At 36.0% G+C, this 21289-nt stretch overlaps 1 protein-coding gene across 8 annotated transcripts in view; it reads left to right on the top strand.

Annotated features, from left to right (window-relative positions):
* Window positions 1–21289, top strand: part of LOC137246213 (Krueppel-like factor 7) — a 54487-nt gene that overhangs the window by 16692 nt on the left and 16506 nt on the right. For all 8 annotated transcript variants that reach the window (XM_067777298.1, XM_067777297.1, XM_067777300.1 and 5 more), the window contains 2 exons: window positions 13599–13634; window positions 15796–15853. In XM_067777298.1, the coding sequence (XP_067633399.1) occupies window positions 13599–13634; window positions 15796–15853 (94 nt within the window). The remainder of the gene's footprint in view (window positions 1–13598; window positions 13635–15795; window positions 15854–21289) is intronic.

Here is a 21289-nt window from a genome sequence, read left to right on the forward strand (position 1 = left end):
GAAGTAGCAACACTGATCTTTGTAGCGAAAAATGAGCTGGGGAATTAGAAATTTAGTGGTAACAATGTTTCACGTTCATGTTTCAAATAGTTTTCAGAAGTAAGTTAGCTTACCTGTCGTTGTTGTGGTTCTTGTTGATAGTGCAAAACATTACCCGAAAAGTTAGTATAATATTTCAGACTTAGAAACTCTTTTGCCGGACATGATTCCCTACTCTTCGGCACCAGCGCCTTCCGTTTCCAGCCCGACTGCCAAGTGAATGATTTGGATTTGTGGATATCTGTCAACTCTCCGACATTCGCTGTGGTGTTAAGTTGTCTATGTATCTTTTGTACATTAGATTGGCCCATAAACATTAATAATGGATTTTTTCAGTCCCACATTTACATTTTTAAACCGATTGGAGAGGGTTAAGATGTGTCGTACAGGGGTCAAAATTCACATTACCTTATATGGACTCGAACATTCTAAATTATTTTGCTTTAACTAAAATCAAAAATTCCCAATTTGGTATTGCCGAGGTGACATTGGGGTAATGGTCATAGAATGCCCTCCCTACTCGCTCTAATTCCGTCCCCTCGCAGTACTTTCAATTGACACGCTTCTAACTGGTTTAGTCGTAGATGGTTCTGAAATAGTCGCTTACTATGTGTCTATACTTTGGTGATTCGGCGGGAGAATCGGTTTTCTATAATTATACGATTTTGTTATTTTTAGTGGAGAGAGGTCACTATGCGCCTGTTACACCTTGTATGTATTCATTGGGGGCGAGCACTGGGGGCTCTAAGGTATTGGCTGCGGGTTGAGCTACCTTATTTTGCTTTGAAAACCCCCCGCTTTGGGATACACATTTTGAACTATGTCTTTAGAATTGTTCACTACCCAGTTGAGAATTACAAGCGCACTCAATGGCTAACGGAACTTACTTACTTACTTAATTGGCGCTTAACCGTCTAAACGGTTATGGCCGTCCAACCAGGCGCGCCAGTCGCTCCTTCGCTCCGCCAACCGGCGCCAATTGGTCACACCAAGGGAGTTTAAATCGTTTTCCACCTGGTCCTTCCAACGGAGTGGGGGCCGCCCTCTACCTCTGTTTCCATAGGCGGGTTCCGATAGAAACACTTTCTTGGCCGGAGCATCATCTTTCATTCGCATAACATGGCCTAGCCAGCGCAGCCGCTGCGTTTTAATTCGCTGGCTAACGGAACTAACGAAAGAAAAATGCTCATAGTTAAAGTCACTTAAACACTATAAGTAATTAATATAAATTAATATAGCTTAGACTTAAGCGCTGTTGGTACAGGTGTGGCTACTAACTGCCCCCGCCCTGCATCCATGCATCCAAATTTTCACCTGAAGCGCTTCTGTTTCTATATTCCGGTCACATTTTAATTGAAATAGAATTGAATACTGGTTCTGCGTAGATTTCTTTAATAATAAGAAGAATATATTCAAATAAACGCCCAACCCATCCTGCGGAAGTTTTTTTGTTTTTGTGCTAAGCTTGAGTTGCTGTAGAACCAGCGCTGCATTTACACTAGGGGCGCTCGGTGCGCCCGCACAGGACGGCAGATTTTGGGGGTGGCAAAATTTGGAACATAAAATGCATTTTTTTATTGTTCCGTGAAATTGTTCAAAGGGCGTAAGAAAACCGTTTTTCTCGCAACTATGAATGTGTAAAGTTCCGACAAACGCAGCTTTATTCATTAATTGTCACCTACCAACGGCATTTAAATTTTACTCACATATTTTCGGTAAGTTCGAATGTAATTTGGTTATTATCATGATACAAAAAATGGAGGTAGTTCCATTTAGTGTGACGTTAGCCACTTGACTTTCGCGGGGCAATGACAATTTCACCAAAAACAAGCTACCAGATTGAAAAATGTTACGAATTTTTCTAATTTTGATGGATTTCCTATTAACAATACTACTAAATTGCTTTCATAGTTATTTTAAATAAAAAATAAAAAACAATGACCCCCATGCCTTGGACATATTTTAGTACGAAATATCAGCGTAGAAAAGAAGGTGTTTAATAAGTTTTTCGAGGTCCCGAAAATTGTTTTGATGGAAGAAACAAGTTAATATAGCCCGTAAGTTTGCTCAGAACATTTTGACAAAACATACACGTTTGTCAATTCCTTGCTCAAAGGAGGTCCTAATAAACTGACACCGCAATTTCTTGATAAATTGGCTACACGTCCACATTTTTTATTTTTTTTATTAATTGTATAATTGAAGCGTTGCGCTTTAGGAGGGAATTGTCAAACCATTTTTTGGGGAGAACATTACCCTGTAGCTCTGCAGGTTAGCCACTAGTTATTAGAGTGTTTTTGCCCTTTGCACCAGGGGTCACCTTGGGGCAGACCCGCCTATACACATTCTGTGCTCTTTTAGCATTGACATAGATGTGCAGACTTTGGAGGTACACTTTTTCTCAACATGCCTTGAGAAATATTCACTGTAGGGGCATGATACAGTATTTTTCGTGTCTAGGGGTCAAGCTGCGATATGGTATGAGTCAGTAACCAATATATGAGTCATTATCCACTATTTTTCAATAAAATTGCATGTTTTACTGTATTCTCAAACGATATGTATGCACATAAATCGTGCTAAAGCATATTTTTATTGTCTCAGATGACCATCGCATTTTTATTCTCTAGGAAATTTCCATCCCGAAAAACCACAATTTCACCTTAAACAGTAACGGTGTGCCAACGCTTCTGGCAAAACAACAAACATTATGAAACTTCAAAAATCCGCAAATACGTCAAAAAATTTTGAGTGGAACTACCTTCTTTTTGTATTATGGTTATTATATTGTTAAAAACTTTTCAACAAATTCACTTTTTCAATTTGACATACCCAGTCAAAGTGTGATCACCTGTCATTCTGTTCCCGATCGAATAAAAATCTTTGCACGTTTGACGGCTTGCAACAATTAATTTCAATAATTATCGGTTCTTTTGAGGATTATTATGTGTATTTCGAAGATATGAGTGACGGGGGCGTAAAAGGTTAAGTGGCTCGGCGTATGAAAAGCGGGCTTTAGAGAAAACTAATAAGAAAAGGAAATTTTGAGCAAAACTCCAAAACTATATAATTTTTTCACCAAAAAAGATGGTACATAAGAAAAGCCTATTGATAATGAAGATTGCTCTATCTCGGAGCAAGGAGGTATATACTGTGACGAATATTAGCAACACTAAGTCATACTATCGTCTCAAACCCGATACTAAGCAGTCACTTGTATCTACATAAACAAATCAATCATTATGTCTACACATATGTACATACAAGAAGCGAAGAGATATGCGAAGAGATACATATCTCAGATAACTCACAAAGTATGCAATCATTACTCACATAAACACGCGCATATTGCTATGCGAGAAGCTATAAACGTGCATCTGTAGTTAACTGGTAACTAAGTAGTAAATTCTAGAAGAAGAAACGCCTAGAAGTATACAAACGAGGAAACCGAAGAATATAAAAGAGCGCAAGCTGAGCAATAATGAAATCAGTTTGATTTAGGCACGCTATTGGTTGCGAAGTATAAGTGTTATTGTGAAGTACTCTAATAAAGACCATTTTGCATTATTGAATGTTCGAATTATTTATTCAACAGTTTAGCGATGCGAACGTTAGTAGAAGCTTGCAAATAAGAGGAATTTCACTAAATTCGTTACAATACATATCTAACAATAATTCACATTGGTTGGATCTCTTTTTGCACCGCATTTGCAAACTATCTGTATATTAACCCTACTGAAAAATATTGAAGTTCTATATACTGCGTGAAATAGCAAAAGTGGATTTTACACCTGACGTATCGCATGTTGATCAACTTTGTAAAAAGAGATGTAACGCCTGTTGAAAAATTTCTAATGTTTATTGAAAATACAGGACACAAAGCTGAAGATTTGTTTATTGCTGTAATATCAGTTCTCGAGTTTCTGGATCTTAATATTACAGATTGTCGAAGTCGGTCATACGAAAACGCACGAAATGTATCGGGAATTTATTCAGGTTTACCGGCAGGAATCAAAGAAATCAATGATCTAGCAGAACACGCTCCTTTTGCAGATCATTCAACGAATTTGGTTGGGCTCCATGCGGTAGAAAATACGCCTGAAGCAGCTTCTTTCTTTAATAAAGGCCAAGCACTGTACAATTCCTTTACTGCATCGATACACCGTTGAGAAATCCTACAGACTCGCCTATCAAAAAAATTGCGTTAAAAAGTCAGACGTGTTTGCGTTTCATAAGATGTATCGCATCCCATAATAAGTTAGCAATTATCTTGTATCTTTATAGGAACTTTTAATTTGCTACTACATGTTTGAATATTGTAAGTCAAATGATGGATGATTATTTCTTTGTGGATTTTATTTATAATTAGAACTATATCAAATAGAAAAGGATTCATCAGTTCTTACCCTTCTTGAGTATTAATCTTGAATCAACTTGTCAACTTTTTATAGTAATTTACATATAAAAATGTACATTACGTAATTATTCTCTCATAATTAGATGGTGAACAAATGAAAACCTTTCTATTTCTACTCTACATAATATCGTTGTGGATTTTTTTTTTAATTATTCGTGTAAAAAAAAAACAAAAATGTAAGGCGCACTAACCTCCGAAGAGATCTAAGGCCGAGCTCTCTTCAAATTTGCATCGTGCTCCTCTTGATTTTCCCTACATGTTTTATGCCGACTCCGAACGACATCTGCAAGGCAGATGAGTTTCACTGAGAGCTTTTCATGGCAGAAATACACTCGGAGCGCTTGCCAAACACTGCCGAGGGGCGCCCGCGCTTAGAAAAATTTTCTTCTAATTGAAAAACCTTATTTCTAAAATTTTGATGTTGCTTTGCCCGGGGTGCGAACCCAGGGCATACGGTGTGGTAGGCGGAGCACGCTACCATCACACCACGGCGTAGAATTCAGAAAAAAGGCGGCATTTTCTCTAGTGCACAGGGCGGTGTTTTAAGTAAATTCGACCCTGTGTAGAAGTAAGAAGAGTAAAATTGAAGGCCTATAATCACTAGAATCTTCTTAAATGAGCTTACTTACTTACTTACTTAATTGGCGCTTAACTGTCTAAATGGTTATGGCCGTCCAACAAGGCGCGAGTCGCTCCTTCGCTCCGCCAACCGGCGCCAATTGGTCACACCAAGGGAGTATAAATCGTCTTCCACCTGGTCCTTCCAAGGGAGTGGGGCCGCCCTCTACCTCTGCTTCCATAGGCGGGTTCTTAAATGATCTACTGAGATATTAGTAAGCTATCCAAGTTCGTGTTGTTTAACTTTATTTACTTAACCGTACTAAAAGAGCTCTTATTCAAGCAAAAATTTAATTTCATACTAATTCGCAAAAAAGAATCACTCGAACAATTTTTGTTTTTTTATCATTCGATGCGCATGAGAATAAAATTAAATTCCATTTTTAGGCTTTTTGTTCCAGACGTAACTAATTCCTCTTCCTTTTATAATCTTCTTGTAAAATTACTTTTATAGCTCCTAATGCAGTTAATGCTGCACAGTAGCCATTGCAAAGTTCAGATACTTGTTTTAAATACGAATGTATGTATGTATTTGCACATCGACAGACAATGTGAAAATTAAAACTTAAACTTGGCTAAATGCTGTCATTAAAACTGTGTTCGTAAATTTTCTATGCAACAAATGTGGGTTCTTAACGTTATGATGGAAGAAGAAGCACAGTAGATTCCTACCAATCTATAGCATTTTCAAGTGAAATGAAACTTTTTTTCAACTCATATAAAACTTTTTTCAAATCAAATGAAACATTTTTTCTAGTCAAAAGAAACTTTTTAAAATCAAATGAAACTTTTTTTCAATTCGAATTAAACTTTTTTCAAATCAAATAAATTTTTTTTCAAATCAAATTTATTTCTTCTTTTTAAATCAAATGAAACTTTTTTCATTTCAAATTAAACCATTTTTATTTCATAGATATGTATACCAAAGTGGTTGCCAATATATTTATGCTTATTAATTTTTATAAAATTGCTACCTAAGTATTATTATTTTCTTTGCACCGACAGCTACTTCTTTTGTACCTTATTGAAGTCAGACCCTGTCACCCAAAGCGCTGTTGTTCAGTGTGAGTTGAGGCTGTGGCTATTTCCCTGATTGTTCCAATTGAGGAAATAAAATGGCTTAGAAAATCAAGATCTGTATTTTGTTATGTTAATGGGAGAGGAGTCACAGTTACTTATACTTTATCACAAAATAAAAGTTAAACAATTTTGTTATCTTACTTTGCGATTAGGGCTTGTAGTCGGTTGTACTTTAACTAAAAGCTCAAACTTTTACGGCTTTACTTTTTCGATATCGTCAACAAAAATTCCACTATATCAAATATTTTTTATTTCATATTTGGCCAATCTTAATATATTTACATACATATCTATATAGTTCGAAAGCGGCCTATCTCAGAAACTTTTTTCCAAACTTATCTCAGAATTTTTGTCATTAACGGGCGATTATATAAATTTCTGGAATAGTCTTAAATAAAATCTAAAATAGGAAATTTTATGAGATGGGACGTGTTCATATCGGCCGTCGAGATAGAATGCTCAGCAGTCGATATATGAAGCTAATACAGGGCACATTAGTTATTGCACAAGAGTTATTGGGCGTAAAAGCTGTAAATCTCATAAGCCAAAAAAACTTTCACTTAAAATGAAAAAATTTGATTTGATTTGAAAAAGTTTCATTTGACAAGAAAAAAGGTTTCACTTGACTTGAAAATGCCAAATTTTCAGCTCCTAAATTTATTTTCATCACGTACATGCAAATGGGCAAGTTCTGGGTAACGGACATGGCATTCGCTCGCATTTAAACTGGCACAAAAGGGAGCATGTGCAACGGACTGAGCGGATACTATAATGTTTGGAGGTCACTATCATAATGCCCCATTCCATAAAAATTGTGGGTACCTCAAACATTTAAGTATTTTTACATGACCATATATAATGGGCTCGGACGCCCTTACAAAATATGTAGAAGTAATTTTTTAATGTACGCAAAACTTTGCGCGGTCGCAAACATTTTTCTCAATGAATAACACTATATGACATTGAAAATGTATTATTTGCGAGACATACCTTAAGTTTAAAGTATAATCGAGTAAATAAAATCGGCATACCTAAAATTTCGAATACGTCCTCAAAGTTCGGGATTAGAGGCCAAAACCCTTTTTTCATGGGCCGAAACATATAATGGCATTTTGTTTATTCTTTGATCAATTTTTAGGTCGTTCAATAGAGTACATTTTTGTGCTACGTTAGTACACTCCTTAGTGTTTTTGACAAAAATATCCAAGAAATAGAACAAAATAAACCGAAAACTTAAATATTTCATTTTAAGAACTCGTTTTCTCCTATTTTTCTTTGTAAAAGAGGTTAAGAACTAACATGCGTATATAGCTTTGAGTTCAAAAACTCACTATAACTTGGATAAGGGGAACCAATGCGCTATTTTATTTCGACTTCATACACATGTGTATTCGACCTTTACTCCCAAGTGATAGAAATAAAGTCTGACCACTTTTGATTTTGGGTTCGTTGGATTGCCCGTAACTGAACGGTTACCGGTAAAAGGGGGACTTACATTATATGCATGTGCATATTAACTAATTTGGAGTTAAGTTCCATCTCTAACTGTGTGTTACGAATTGACGGACTTCGTTCAAATTTGGAAGATGTTGGTACTGAAAGTATATTCTTGAACTATTTTGGGACTATTTCTGGACTTTTTCATCAACATTTCGAGATGGCTCCCAGAAAAATGCAGGATTATTATAAGGATAATTTCGAAACTATTTCAGTGCAATTTTGGAGGAAATTTCAGTTTCCTTTCTAGGTTATTGTCGGAATCATATCAGGGCTATTTCAAGACCAATTGGAAGAATTCTGTATCACTTTGGTATTATTTTAGGTATCACTCTATGATAACTACATCCATTTTGGAGGAGCTACATGATATATATGGACACTTTGGGTTTGGAACTATTGCAAGATTATTTCTAAACCATTTCAGAAATCTTACAAGATAAGTTTCGGATTATTCAAGAAAACTTCTGAATAATTTCCAAACTGTTTCGGATTTTTTTTTTTGCTAAATGTAGCTTAAAATATTTCCGTAGTGATCCTTAATGGACCTTAAATGGTTTCGAAATAAACTCAAAATGACCCAGAAATTATCTTGAAAGGTCATGGTCTATATTTTTCTAAAGCCGACTAAGTCATGTTATATGTGTGAACCAAAATCGCTTAAGTTATTTCAAGCGATTCGGATTGCGCTCTGCTACAGCATATTGTGACATATTTATTTGGATTTCACAAGGTACGAAATTTGCATGATTCCAGCATACAATAACAGGTATATCAAATGTAATGCTAGAAAAGAAATAATTCGAATTTCCTTAAATTTGCTTATAATGAACTTAGACAAGCTTGATATGTATGGACTTATATGTAGAGTTGGAAATCTACCGGGTATTTACCATTTTTATGGGTAAATACTTTTTTCTATCTTTTTTTATGTATTTAAAAATCATTTGAATCGAGGAATTGCAATTCAGCAATTAAATGTATACGTCATTTGAAATTAAAAAATTTTCGTTTTGATTTTAAGCAAACAACCCAGCAAACACTTGGAGTCAACAATTAGTCTAAAAGGAGTCCAATCTTTGATCGTTTGCACTCATTAAGAACCCAGTTAGGAGCCTGAAGCGAATGCTATGTGCTCATATTTTGCCTTTGACATTAGTCTTATACAGGCCTCCTTCCGATATCATATATGAGCCTTATTGGCGTCATATACTGCTAACTTTGGGTCTTTTAATGACACTACTTCAGGGCTTTTAGGAAGAATTTTTGACACATATCCGAAGCGGAAAACATAGGGGAGAAAATTGTTGTGATAAAACCCCCATGAGGATAAGATATAAGTATTAGTTAAATTAATTATTTATTTAGAATAAATTGACGCAGACAAATTTCTGAGTTTTTATTCCGTAGCTGCCTAGTTTACTGATTTTAATATTTTTCGTTTGTTCATAATTTCATCAAATTGGAGTCATAAAAGGCTCTAAGGTGATAACATTTTTGAAGCTGATATTTTTCGGATCCATATTGTACTCCAGAACTGTAAGAGAATGTTTATAGGGTACACATATTTACGCAAACCAAGCTACCCCTCAAACATGCTCATGGCGCTCATAATTTAAGAATCCGAAACGAGTCCAAAATAAGTGGGCAATGTAGGAATCAGAAAAGCGTCGAAACGCGTAGGAGGGTAAAAGAAAATTTCATTTTTGCCTTTTATTTAACGGCTTAAAAGCTCCTAACCTAGCATGCAAAAACTGTTATTTATCAACTATTTATGTTCGTCATAGAGAGTTTGGAACAAATTTTGAAACGCTCTATCCAGGTGTGTCGAACTACATAGGCCATATAGGTGTCAGATAATCAGAGTTTATATGACCCCGGAGAGTTTCAGTAGAGTATAATATGAGCTGTTTAAACGCCTTTTAAGACTTAAGTCGGACTCTTATTTAGGCTCAAATGATATACGTTAGTAGGCTCATATAGCACGACCATTGCAAGAAGGGAAATACATTGGTTTCGGCCTTCCAAATGAGCACATACACATACCCACTGTAAACGCTTCAATTTAGATATTTTTCCGACTCTTTTTTGACTTAAAATGTTTACTGGGTAAACTTAATTTTTGCAACGGCATGCATTATTTGCTAAATATTTTTGAAAAACGCTGGATTGCAGATTAAAACTAATTCAACCGATAGCGTAAAGCGATAAACTACCCACCAATATAGGACAACTTGGATACATTTTGGATTGAATTTGTGTGTTTGTTTCCCATATTTTCCAAAAGATTATTTTTACCCTTCTTTTGGGTAAATATTTGGGTATTCACCAATTTTTACCTTATATAAACAATTTACCGGGTATTTACCATTTGGGTATTTACCCCTTTCCCATCTCTACTTATATGTTAACAAACTGCATTTATATTTAACCCTTTATTCATAAAATAATAAAAATGGGTTACAAAACTTTTTAGAATTACATTTCCATAAAAATTTCGAATTTTACGAGCTTTATTTTTATGAATAAGGAGGTTAGTGATTATCATTGGTCTCCGTTAAAGTAATAAGTACATAAAATTTAGAGCATACATAACTTTATGTGATCCAAGTTAGCTTTAAGCACATACGCCGTAATGCAAAATACATTAATTTATTGTGCCTCAATAAATGGTTTCATAAATTACACAAATGCCCAATTAGTGTTTTTCTTGAACATCTGGTAGAGTTGTTGTATTGTAGAATTGCATGTTATATCAATTAGAGAAAAATAAATGACTCTGAGCCGGAAAAATAGCGTTTAGTATAAACTTGATAGCCATTTTTGCACATATGTATGTATATGTATTTTCCGAAGTTTGTGTTTTATATAAATTTTATAAACGTACGAATTTATAAAAGCCTTTCGAAAAAATCTTAAGTGTGACACCACTTGATTGGCAAGAAACACTGTTCTTCTGAAGTTCATTGAATATTGATCGTCAGCTTCTCTTTCTTTTTCGAATTCATTCTATGCATTATACTGTGGCAAATAATGCAAACTTAATGCCTTTTTAAGTAATTTCATTTACGATTTGTAATGGCCCAACTAACATTGGTTAAGCTGATATTTTCCAGCACAGAGTTTACTGAGGCATGTCACTTTTCTATATATACATACGTAAGTCTACAAGGTAACACTGTGAAACAAATTAGGCAGTTTACTTGGGAAATTATTTGCGTAATACGTAAAAGCTTTTTCCAACATTAATACCATAAGATCGCTACGTCATATAGTAATCTCAAACTGAAGAGAATTATTGATCTGTAAACATTTTTTTTGTTCGCGGTATGGGGTAATCCAGAAAGAAAGCGTAAGCATAGTAAATGCTTAACAGTAGTATTTAAGAGTGGTATGCTATATGGGGGAAATAAGAATATAAGCACAAAGCTTATAATGTAGGCGTAGTCTGTAGCGTAGGGATTGGTAAGCTGTATGAGGGAATACAGAATGTAAGTGGAAGTGTAATCACTACACTGTAACATCAGCATGGCTTTAGAAAATTACATAGCACAACCACTGCGCTAAATTCCATTAGCACTCAGATAAATTGCGGTTTAAATCAAAACCCCCACCATAGAACAGTGCTCGTTGCGCTAGACCTATCAAAAGCTTTTGATACGGTCAATCATGGCCCGCTACTGAAAGACTTGGAAGGGCCTACCCTTCCCCCATTAAATTATTATAAGGTCGACCGCAAATTATCTATCTGGGTGGCCGGCAGCATCAGTGCAATTTAGAAACACTACACCAAACCAAGAAGAATTAAACAAGGGGTTCCACAGGGTTGTGTCCTATCCCCACTTTTGTTTAACTTCTGCATATCAAAGCTACCTTCGCCATCAGAAGGAGTTGCTATTGTTTGATCTCTCCAGTTTTTTCACCTCGCGAAACCCGACATTATCACCTACGGAATCATCGGGACCTTATTTACAACATGGACGCCCCAAATGTCGACCAGTTTTAATATGCGCGTCAATGGCACTACGCTACCGACTGTCCTACACCCCAAAATCCTGGGTGTGACGTATGTAGATTCTGATACATTTTGGCGAGCATGCAGCCTCAATTGTACCGAAAATCCAGAGCCGTAATACCTCAAATTTCTTGCTGGCAGCTCTTGGAGAAAAGATAAACAAAACTCATTACCACTTACAAAGCAATTGGCCAGCCGATTGCATGCTACGCGTCCCCGATATGGTCGCCAAGCCTAAAGACTACTCACTGGAAGAAGCTACAGGCCTGCCAAAATACCGCCCTCAGAACCGCCACGGGTTGTCTTATTATGTCCCCAGAACACCATCTACATAACGAGGCCACAATACTCCCCATCACGGAGATAAATAAAATGCTAACCAAACAGTTCCTGTTGAATACCTAGAAACCTGGGCATCCCAGCAAACATCTGATTGATGAGCCAACACCGCCCAGGGGCTTAAGGAGTCATCTCCGTAAGCATTATGAGGAAATACGGCACCTGAGAATACAGCCGTATGAAGCCAAAAACACAAGCAGGTCCTCAGTGAACTCCACAAACAGGCATCGGACCTCTATGTCAGGAATTTCCCGGTGAATCCAGTACTCAAAGAACAATACGCAAAACTTGCGGAAGAGGAACGCACACTCCCCAGGGAAACGCGAGCCGCTCTAGCTCAACTTTGATCTGGATACTGTAACAGGTTAAACTCTTACCTGTCCAGAATCAACCCCGACACACAAAATGTATGCCCTGCTTGCAATGTGTCCCCACATGACACCAACCATCTCTTCAATTGTAATGTGGAACCAACGCCTCTAAGACCCCTCTCATTATGGTACACCCCTGTTGAAACAGCAAGTTTCCTTGGACTCCCGTTAGAGGATATTGATGACAATTTGTGATCGGTCACACCTATTGGATGGGGCGAAGCACTGCTACAACAACATGGGAACTTACGTGTTAGAGTTGATATGAGCGAAATCAGACAGCAAATCAATGGAATTAACGAAGCGAGAAAAACAAATCGTATACGTACAATGTGTATAGCGGAAAAAGTGAAACAAACAAAGGAAAAGAAGTAAAGGTGAAGAGTATGAAACGGAATAGGAGGAAAAAAGGAACAGTATAGGATCAATGTCGATAATGATGTGGATGATAATAATGAAGCTAAAGTTATCATCACGGCGGCGAAGCCAAGGAAATGAAGGGAAAGTAGGAAAGGAATGGAAAGGATAGGAAAGGAAAGGAAAGGAAAGGAAAGGAAAAGAAGGGAAGGGACAGGAAACAAAGGAAAGGAAAGGAAAGAAAAGAAAATAAAAGGAAAGAAAAGGAAAGGAAAGGAAAGGAAAGGAAAGGAAAGGAAAGGAAAGGGAAGGGAGTGAAAGGAAAGTAATTTTTTGTTCAACTGTTAACGGTTTGTTATCGATGAATTATCGGTTTATAATCGAAGTGTTACCAGTACTTATCGGCTTGTTATGAAATAGATACGGATAAAACTTCACTATAAAATCAATGACACATCTGTAAGCCGGCTATAAAAATCCGATAAGAAACCAATAAGAAGCCAATAACAAATCGATAACTCGGCGATAATAGTTCGTTGGCGATAATAAGCCAATAATAAAACGATAATTTTTCGGTATAAGCCATTACCGATACGATGCCGAAAAGCTCTTCTCAAATAACCCGAAATTATTTGTATCTGGTGAAGCTGCCTGCCTCTGTTGTGGTTTAGCTTCAACGCCTTGGGAAAATTACAACGAGCACAACCCAAATTGGAAGATAAGCTCGGCCTAAATCTTTTTGGTAGAAAATCGCGCCAAGTGTATAAAATATGTGTTACTTACATTCTTTAAAACTATGATTAAGTTTAACCTAAAAATTAATATAGGAATAAATAAAAAACTAATACACGGTTTTTTGTTTCAGAATGGCCTGGCACCTGACCCTATGTCAGTGAAGGAGGTGAGTATATAAACTTTATATTACTGTACAAGGAATTTCATATGTTTTAGTTGCTTTTCTCATCATACCTTGATGTATTCACTTTAGTTCACAGCATCATATTTTGAGTCTTTAAGAGAAATCACGATGGGGTCCAAGCCTAAATCAGTCAAATACTTAATGAAGGGTTTATGACAGTACATATTATATCTGTCAGGGATGCGGGTTCTCTAGTTTTTTATACATATGTATGTATATAGGACATCATTATCAATTTTTATTTATTGTAGCATATTTGTTGATGTTCTACCCATATATTTCCATCAATGTATTTCCATATTTAGTGAGTCACTTGATCTTTTTTATATCTACCATTATGACCTTTCTTGTTTCAGCTTTGCAACAAACAAATTTGCTACAAAAATTTTGTCATTATAATTTAAGTGACATGCTGCATGCATCGCCTACTCTTTTATGCCATACGATCTGTGAACAATTTAATAATTGTCATAACAAGACACAAAAGTTGTCACACAGTTCTCTTCTTGCAGCCCAACGTTTTATTTTGATTGGGCAGTGTAAAAGATGTACATACCTCCCCATGAACAATCCAGTTAATTACATTAACACTTAGATATAGATGAAGATACGCACGTTTGAAGGTGCTAAGTCGAAAAAATTGAGTTTAGAGAAAATTTTGCACTTAGATATAGATGAAGATACGCACGTTTGAAGGTGCTAAGTCGAAAAAATTAAGTTTAGAGAAAATTTTGGTTAAAGCTTTAAATTTATGTACAAAAAGCATGAACGTTAGCTCGCTTTGTTTATTTTTCCTGCGGAGAAAGCATGGGTATTGGCTTTAGTCACTCAGACATAATATAAGGACGTCATTTTTGTAGTAAAAAGAAATAAAAGGTCTCTTCATTACCTCTCTTTAAGTCTCGTTTTAACCGCTGCAAAGCTTGCTTCCAAATCATCCAAATAGGCCTATCACCCTACTGCCGGACGGAAAAATTAATTGTCTGACTTTCTATGGAGCAATTTTATCTTTGACCTATAATGGTCTCTAATCAAGGCAAAAATTTATATGTGATATTTTCTTCATAAGTATAATTGTCTGAAGGGGTGAGCCTGAAAAAACACGTTTATTCAACTCGCAAGGATTACTCAAACGTATATGTTTATACCTTTTTGTGGTAATTGAAAAAAATGAAAGCTCCTCAGCACGAAAAACTCCGTTATTTTCTTTTAGTTTTTGCGTACATACTAGCAGAGCCGGCAGACCTTGTCCTGCACGAAATTGTAGGTTACTTTGATATTTGAAAATAATTTCTTATTTTTCCTTTCTCTATCCCCCTCTCTCTATTTTACTTCATCCCCATCTCCCTCTCCATCTGCATCTCTCTCCCCATCTCCATTTCAGCCTCCATCTCCATCTCCATCGCCATCTGCTTCTCTTTCTCCCTACCCTATGTCTTTCTCCATTACTCAATTTCGTACCTTCGTCAATTCATTTCATATAATACCCATATCGTGAAAACATAATGTAGGGTCATCCTATGTTTAGAGCACTCATCAACAGCTTTCAATTGTTAGCCCTATTGTACAAACCCACCCTAGGGTTACCTGGATCATCTTTACAATCTGTATCTTGAGACTCTAGCAGTATATTCGAATACTTACCAACTATACGTGAAAACATTGTGTGTCGCAACCCACACCAATACCTTGCATTTGGTACTTATAGCGTAAAAAACATAACCTAGGGCTACACCTGGCCCAATTTAGATCAATATCTCAAGAAAAAATTAAGATAATAAATCTTTTAATACCCCTTTCAATACCTTGCGCTTTATGCCCGTATAGCTAAAGCTCATCCAGGGGTACCCTGGTCTGTATTTAGGTATATATCCCGGGAATGGCTTAAGATTTCGCCTTATAAGTTATCATACTTAGATAGTAAAATACCCCAAACGAAACCTGTATTTATAAAGTTAACGAGGCTTAAGAGCTTTCATTAGTTACACTTTTATACCTCATTATTCTTTTTTTGGCCAGGAAACACGATTTTTTTGGACAAATAGCCACTTTATTATTATAAAAGCTTATATTGCCTTTCACCATTTCTAAACAAGGTTTTCTATCTGATACCTTGCTAAGATTTTTTTTTTTTTTATTACAGGCAGAAGAACCTCCGGTTCAAGTGGAACCCGTCGACTTAAGCTTACGCTCTTTACAAGGTAAACAAATCATATGTATACGTTTATAATTATTGAACTTAAGAACAGTATCACGTTCACGGAATCAGAAGGGTCGTTCCAGAGTAGAAGACAGCACTGGTGAAAAATTTTAATACATAAATTAGATTTTATTTCGTGAATGAAGGAGTTATCATATCCTAATAGAAGACAGCTTTCTTTAAGTTTTTTTATTCATTTTTTTAGATAAAAAAGGCAAGAGCTAGAGACAAATTGCAAAGCATGCAGCGGGGTTAAGTTCAAACCTCAGTACACGAAAACCTAGCTAATGAAGTGAAATTCAGAAATATGTCTTAATATTTATGAATGTAGGAAGCCTACTTAATTCTATCTTGGAGTGCAACAGTATACTCAATTTCACCATACGGTTTCGTATATAGCAAATATTGTTGTCTGAAAAATCGAAGAGTTGTATATATAGCATATGTCCCCTACAACCGATTGTTCCGATAATAAACGTTTCGCAATTTCTGCACTATTTTAACAGCTAAAAGCTTCAATCCTGCAAAAATCGCGAGTACTCCATGCATGCATGTATGGAGTACTCGCTATGGACCAACCGATTGCTCCAAAATTAACCACAATTCATACAAAAAATATGGTCCAATTAACATTGCGATGTCCTAGGACTGGACCATATACTCCAGCTCCGCATAACATCAGAGTAATCCATGGAGTACCCACAGTCCAATAAACATCGTGTAGTGATTAAAAAAAATGTAAGGCGCGATAACCTCCGAAGAGATCTAAGGCCGAGCTTCTCTTCCAATTTGCGTCGTGCTCCTCTTGATTTTCCCTACAAATTAGCCGGACTGGACCTACATTATTTTATGCCGACTCCGAACGGCATCTGCAAGGCAGATGAGTTTTCACTGAGAGCTTTTCATGGCAGAAATACACCCGGAGCGCTTGCCAAACACTGCCGAGGGGTGACCCCGCTTAGAAAAATTTTCTTCTAATTGAAAAACCTTATTTCTAAAATTTTTGATGTTGCTTTGCCCGGGGTTTGAACCCAGGGCATCCGGTGTGGTAGGCGGAGCACGCTACCATCAGACCACGGTGGCCGCCATAGTGATGCCGGTGTAGTGATTACAATCGTTAAAAACGAGCAATGATCGGCTTACAATATGTTCGTGTAGAAACATGAGTTGGTCCATTGCTGCATTACAGTGGAGTATAATGGTAAGTACTCCAGTGGACCACATGATCCAACGATTTTTGCAGGGTAGCTATCTCATGCAGACCACAAAAAACGTGAAACTTTGTATCCTCACACAAAGTACCTACCTAATTTTAAATTTTATATATATCTTAAAAATTGTGTAGGTATCTAATCAATAATTTATTCCAATTGGCTAGCAGCTGAAGCCGTTAGCACTCTTATCTTTCTTTCTCTACTTTTTCTCTACTCCAAAAGGTCTCCTGTTCTTCCCATTCCATTTAAACGTGGTTCTATAGACAGCGTTCTTTTTAAGGCAAAAATCGCGCATATAAGTCTCAACTATCTCGCCGTTCTTTGCAAAAAGTATAGTTCCTCATTTACAGAATATCACACCATGTTATTATTTCTATTATATTTCTTTGAAAAAAAAAAAGAAATACCTTTTAAATTTCACATTCAATGCGAAACAGTTTCGAACCAACAGATTGAAACCAAATATTGGTAATTAAATTAGTAATTTTCGGTAAAGTAAAATTCGATTTAGGCTATAACAGTTATAATTACTGAACTGTCACCTGGGGCATATTTGCAAAATTCCTACATAACTGAGATTATAGGCAAGAACCGCCTAAGTCTCTTGTAAATATATGTGACTTAGGCTGTTATTGCTTTGAGCCCACAGACAGATAAATGCTAAACGAAATTAATGCGCTATCGATTTATTTCAAGTAGGATGACCACAGCCAGCGGGTTTAAGCTTTCAAATCCAAATTCATAGAAGTTAATAATTAACATGGTATAAGCAAAATAATCATTAATTTTTTCAAACGGTGGGGAATCCTAACATAAATAAACGTGCGTATGTATTAGGGTGGGTCATCCATTTATATATCAATTTATGTTTATAAGCATCATCACGACTTTAGTTCAAATGGAGAATTAAAAATCATATGGAGAATTAAAAAGAGCTTCCCTTCCTTTTCATTTTTCCTACGAATTAGTGGGATGGGGTTCTACATGTTTTGCACCGGTTCCGAACGGCATCTGCAAGGTAGATGAATTTTCACTGATAAGTTTTTCATGGCAGAAATACATTCAGAGTGTTTGCCAAATCACTGCGAAGGGCGACCCCGCTTAGAAAAATTTTTCTAATTAAAACAAGTAAAGGTGCCTAAGTTCGGGTGTAACCGAACATTATATACTCAGTGTGAGCTTCAATTGCACATTTCATTTCAGATAAATTACTTTTCTACATAACACGTGGCACCGCCCGTTTGAAGAAAAATGTCTCCCCATTTCCTCTTATAATAAAACTTGATAAGTGAAGTATCATTGATTCAAAACCATTTTTTTCCAAGTTATGGGTTATTATTCTAGTCTACGACCCTTTTAAATCTTTTAAACTTCTTTTGTATCTAAGTTGCCGTGGTCTTTAACCGATCTCGTCCATTTTTTTTCTAGAAATATTTCTTGCTATGGGGAAAATTTGTGTACCCAATATTATTAAGATCCGTTAAGTTTTCTTCGAGTTATGGCTCCCGAAACATAGAAAATTGCTTAGTCATAAAAGGGGCGGTGCCACACCCATTTTTTTTTTATTTGAAGTTTTTCCTATTTACTGTTATAAATCCACTTGGGAAATGAAATACCATTGTTATAAAGCTCTTTTTTGCAAAGATATAACTTATTTTATTCGTCCACGACCCCTTTAAAAATCTTTTATATAAAAGTGGGCGTGGTCCATAACCGATTTCGTTACTTTTTCTTCAAAGCATTCCTTATAGTAAAGATTAGTAACGATTTTTGATTTATGATTAATCATATTTGTAAAATTTATTTTATCACAAGTCGGCGGTGCCACCCCCCATTTAAAATTTTTTTTTTAATATTTATCAAGAGTCTCAATATCAGTCTACATGTCAAATTTCAGCAATCTAGGTGTATTTTTTACTAAATAATCAGGTTTTTTGTGTTTTTGCTCATTTTCAATACCAATCTATTCTGGATCCAGGTAAGGTCGTGTACCAAATTTGGTGAAGATATCTCACTAGTTACTAAAGTTATCGTGTTAACGGACAGACGGACGGACGGACATAGCTCAATCAAATTTTTTTCGATACTGATGATTTTGATATATCGAAGTCTATATCTATCTCGATTCCCTTATACCTGTACAACCAACTGTTATCCAATCAAAGTTAATATACTCTGTGTGCAAAGCACGCTCAGTATAAACACTTTTTTCTTTATATTTAATATTGCTTTGTTCGGGAGTTCAACTCAGGTCCTTCGACGTGGTAGGCGGTGCACGCCACCACCAAACCACGGCCGCCGCCGTTTGTGGAATTATCAAGCTATTATAAAGAGCTCTTACCCGTAGTAATCAAATGATAAGCCATGCATTCTCTTATAGGAAATTGAACGCTCTACAAAAAAGGCCCAAACAGTTTTTTTTTTGCTAAGTTGACTCGTTTAGTAGTTATACGGGGTTGAAGTGCAACCTCCAATTGTACGAGTATGTTATCCGCAATACAATTTGTATGGAAGAACTTAAACTAAATTTTCACATGCTATCTTTTTGAGTGCATTTATTGAACAATATTTTCACTATACCAAAACAAGGGATGCACCTTAACGTTAAGCTAATCGTTTATCAAAAAATTTCCACCGTTTCCGTTGAAACACTTCGAAATATTATCGATAAAGAAATTATCAAGATAAATTGTATCTCGTTTTTAACCGAAACGAAAAGCTTTCGTTAGGGTTAAAAACGTTAACAAAAACGCGATACTTTATGTTTGAATTGTGCTGGCAATGCTATAGCCATGGTGAAGCCGTAAGGTGGTAACAACGAGCGCACATACACACACAAACTCCATGTAATTTGTTTGTGTAATTCGTTGGTGGTAATGTCAAAAATACTCTGAGAAATGTTCGTACTGTCAAAATTCATGAGAAAAGTTGCAATCACCTTGGCTAATGCTTTCACCTTTAATGACTCCGCCATCAATCAGCTTTGCCAGCATAGTTTGAAATTAATAATCAACATAAACGATTTGATTTCGTTTTGATATGGCAGAAAACGAAACGAAATCATTTCGTAAATTTGACGTTCTTAACGTTAATAAACGAAACGAAATGACTTTGTTTCGTTTATTAACGTTAACTATCGTAACGAAATGATATCGGTTCGTTGGTTAAGCATGCCTGACCAAAACTAAAAAAAAAATACTTTTGAAGCTTCCCCTAATGTATATTTGGCAATTTAATAAAAATGATTACCACGAGTTAGGAAAGCGGTGATGAATTGTCTTATTGATCGAAATTAAAGCTTCCACAATGTAATTAATTCCTTACCTTAGCGCTATATCACCTTCACAGAATGTGATAATTTACTACGATGAGTCGATAATATATTCTGATTTATTTTAAGTTTATCACCTTTTCCTTAGTTCGAGTTAAGTTCTTTTCTTTTATATATAGTCACAAATATTTACACACAGTCAGGTGAGTCAAATCGCGCAGGGAATATGAAAAGGAAGAAATATTGGCTAAAGCTATGACACTGTGCTGAAAGCCGCCAAAGCTTTATGTAGACTTCTTTTTTTTCAAAAAATCATCTCCGTTAACTGGTTGTAAGCTTTAAGCTTTAGGATACAAAGTTTTAAAAGTCCGTGCCTAATTTTAAAAGTTGTGTTGGGAGGGTCCGAGGAATTTTTAAAAAAATTTGTTTAGTCCTCGCAAATACAGCGGAAATTGATTTTTGATTGTAATCTGGTTACTTGACATCCAAAGTTTTAAATTTAAATGTCATTAGTTCCTTTAGCAACCGTTACTGTTTTTCAGTATTTTCGCATGGCTATAGTAGTACAACGTCAGCGTAATATAGGGCGAACAGACTACATGACCCAGTTCCTGAGCTTCGAAAGGGATCTTAAAAAAACGCTTATCATCAATTAGATAATATTTAGAAGACCCAACTAGCGGCAATTATAGAAAACTCGCGGCAGTGGTTCAATGACTCGCTACAAAACGGTTTATGCTTAATAGCGGAGATACGCACCTCTGTTGATCATAGTGTACAACCTATAGCTGAACCGGTTGCGATGAATAGTAGACACACAAACTTTTCGGTGATAGAAGTGAAGAATAGTGTAGAGATAAAATATAGAGAAAACATTCAGTTGCAACTGAGTATAATGCATGCTGAAATTTTTCAGTACTAACTTTCAGCGCAAAGATTTCATAAATGTAGA

This window comes from Eurosta solidaginis, chromosome 3 (genome assembly GCF_040869045.1).
Source record: "Eurosta solidaginis isolate ZX-2024a chromosome 3, ASM4086904v1, whole genome shotgun sequence".
Classification (NCBI taxonomy): Eukaryota; Metazoa; Arthropoda; class Insecta; order Diptera; family Tephritidae; genus Eurosta; species Eurosta solidaginis.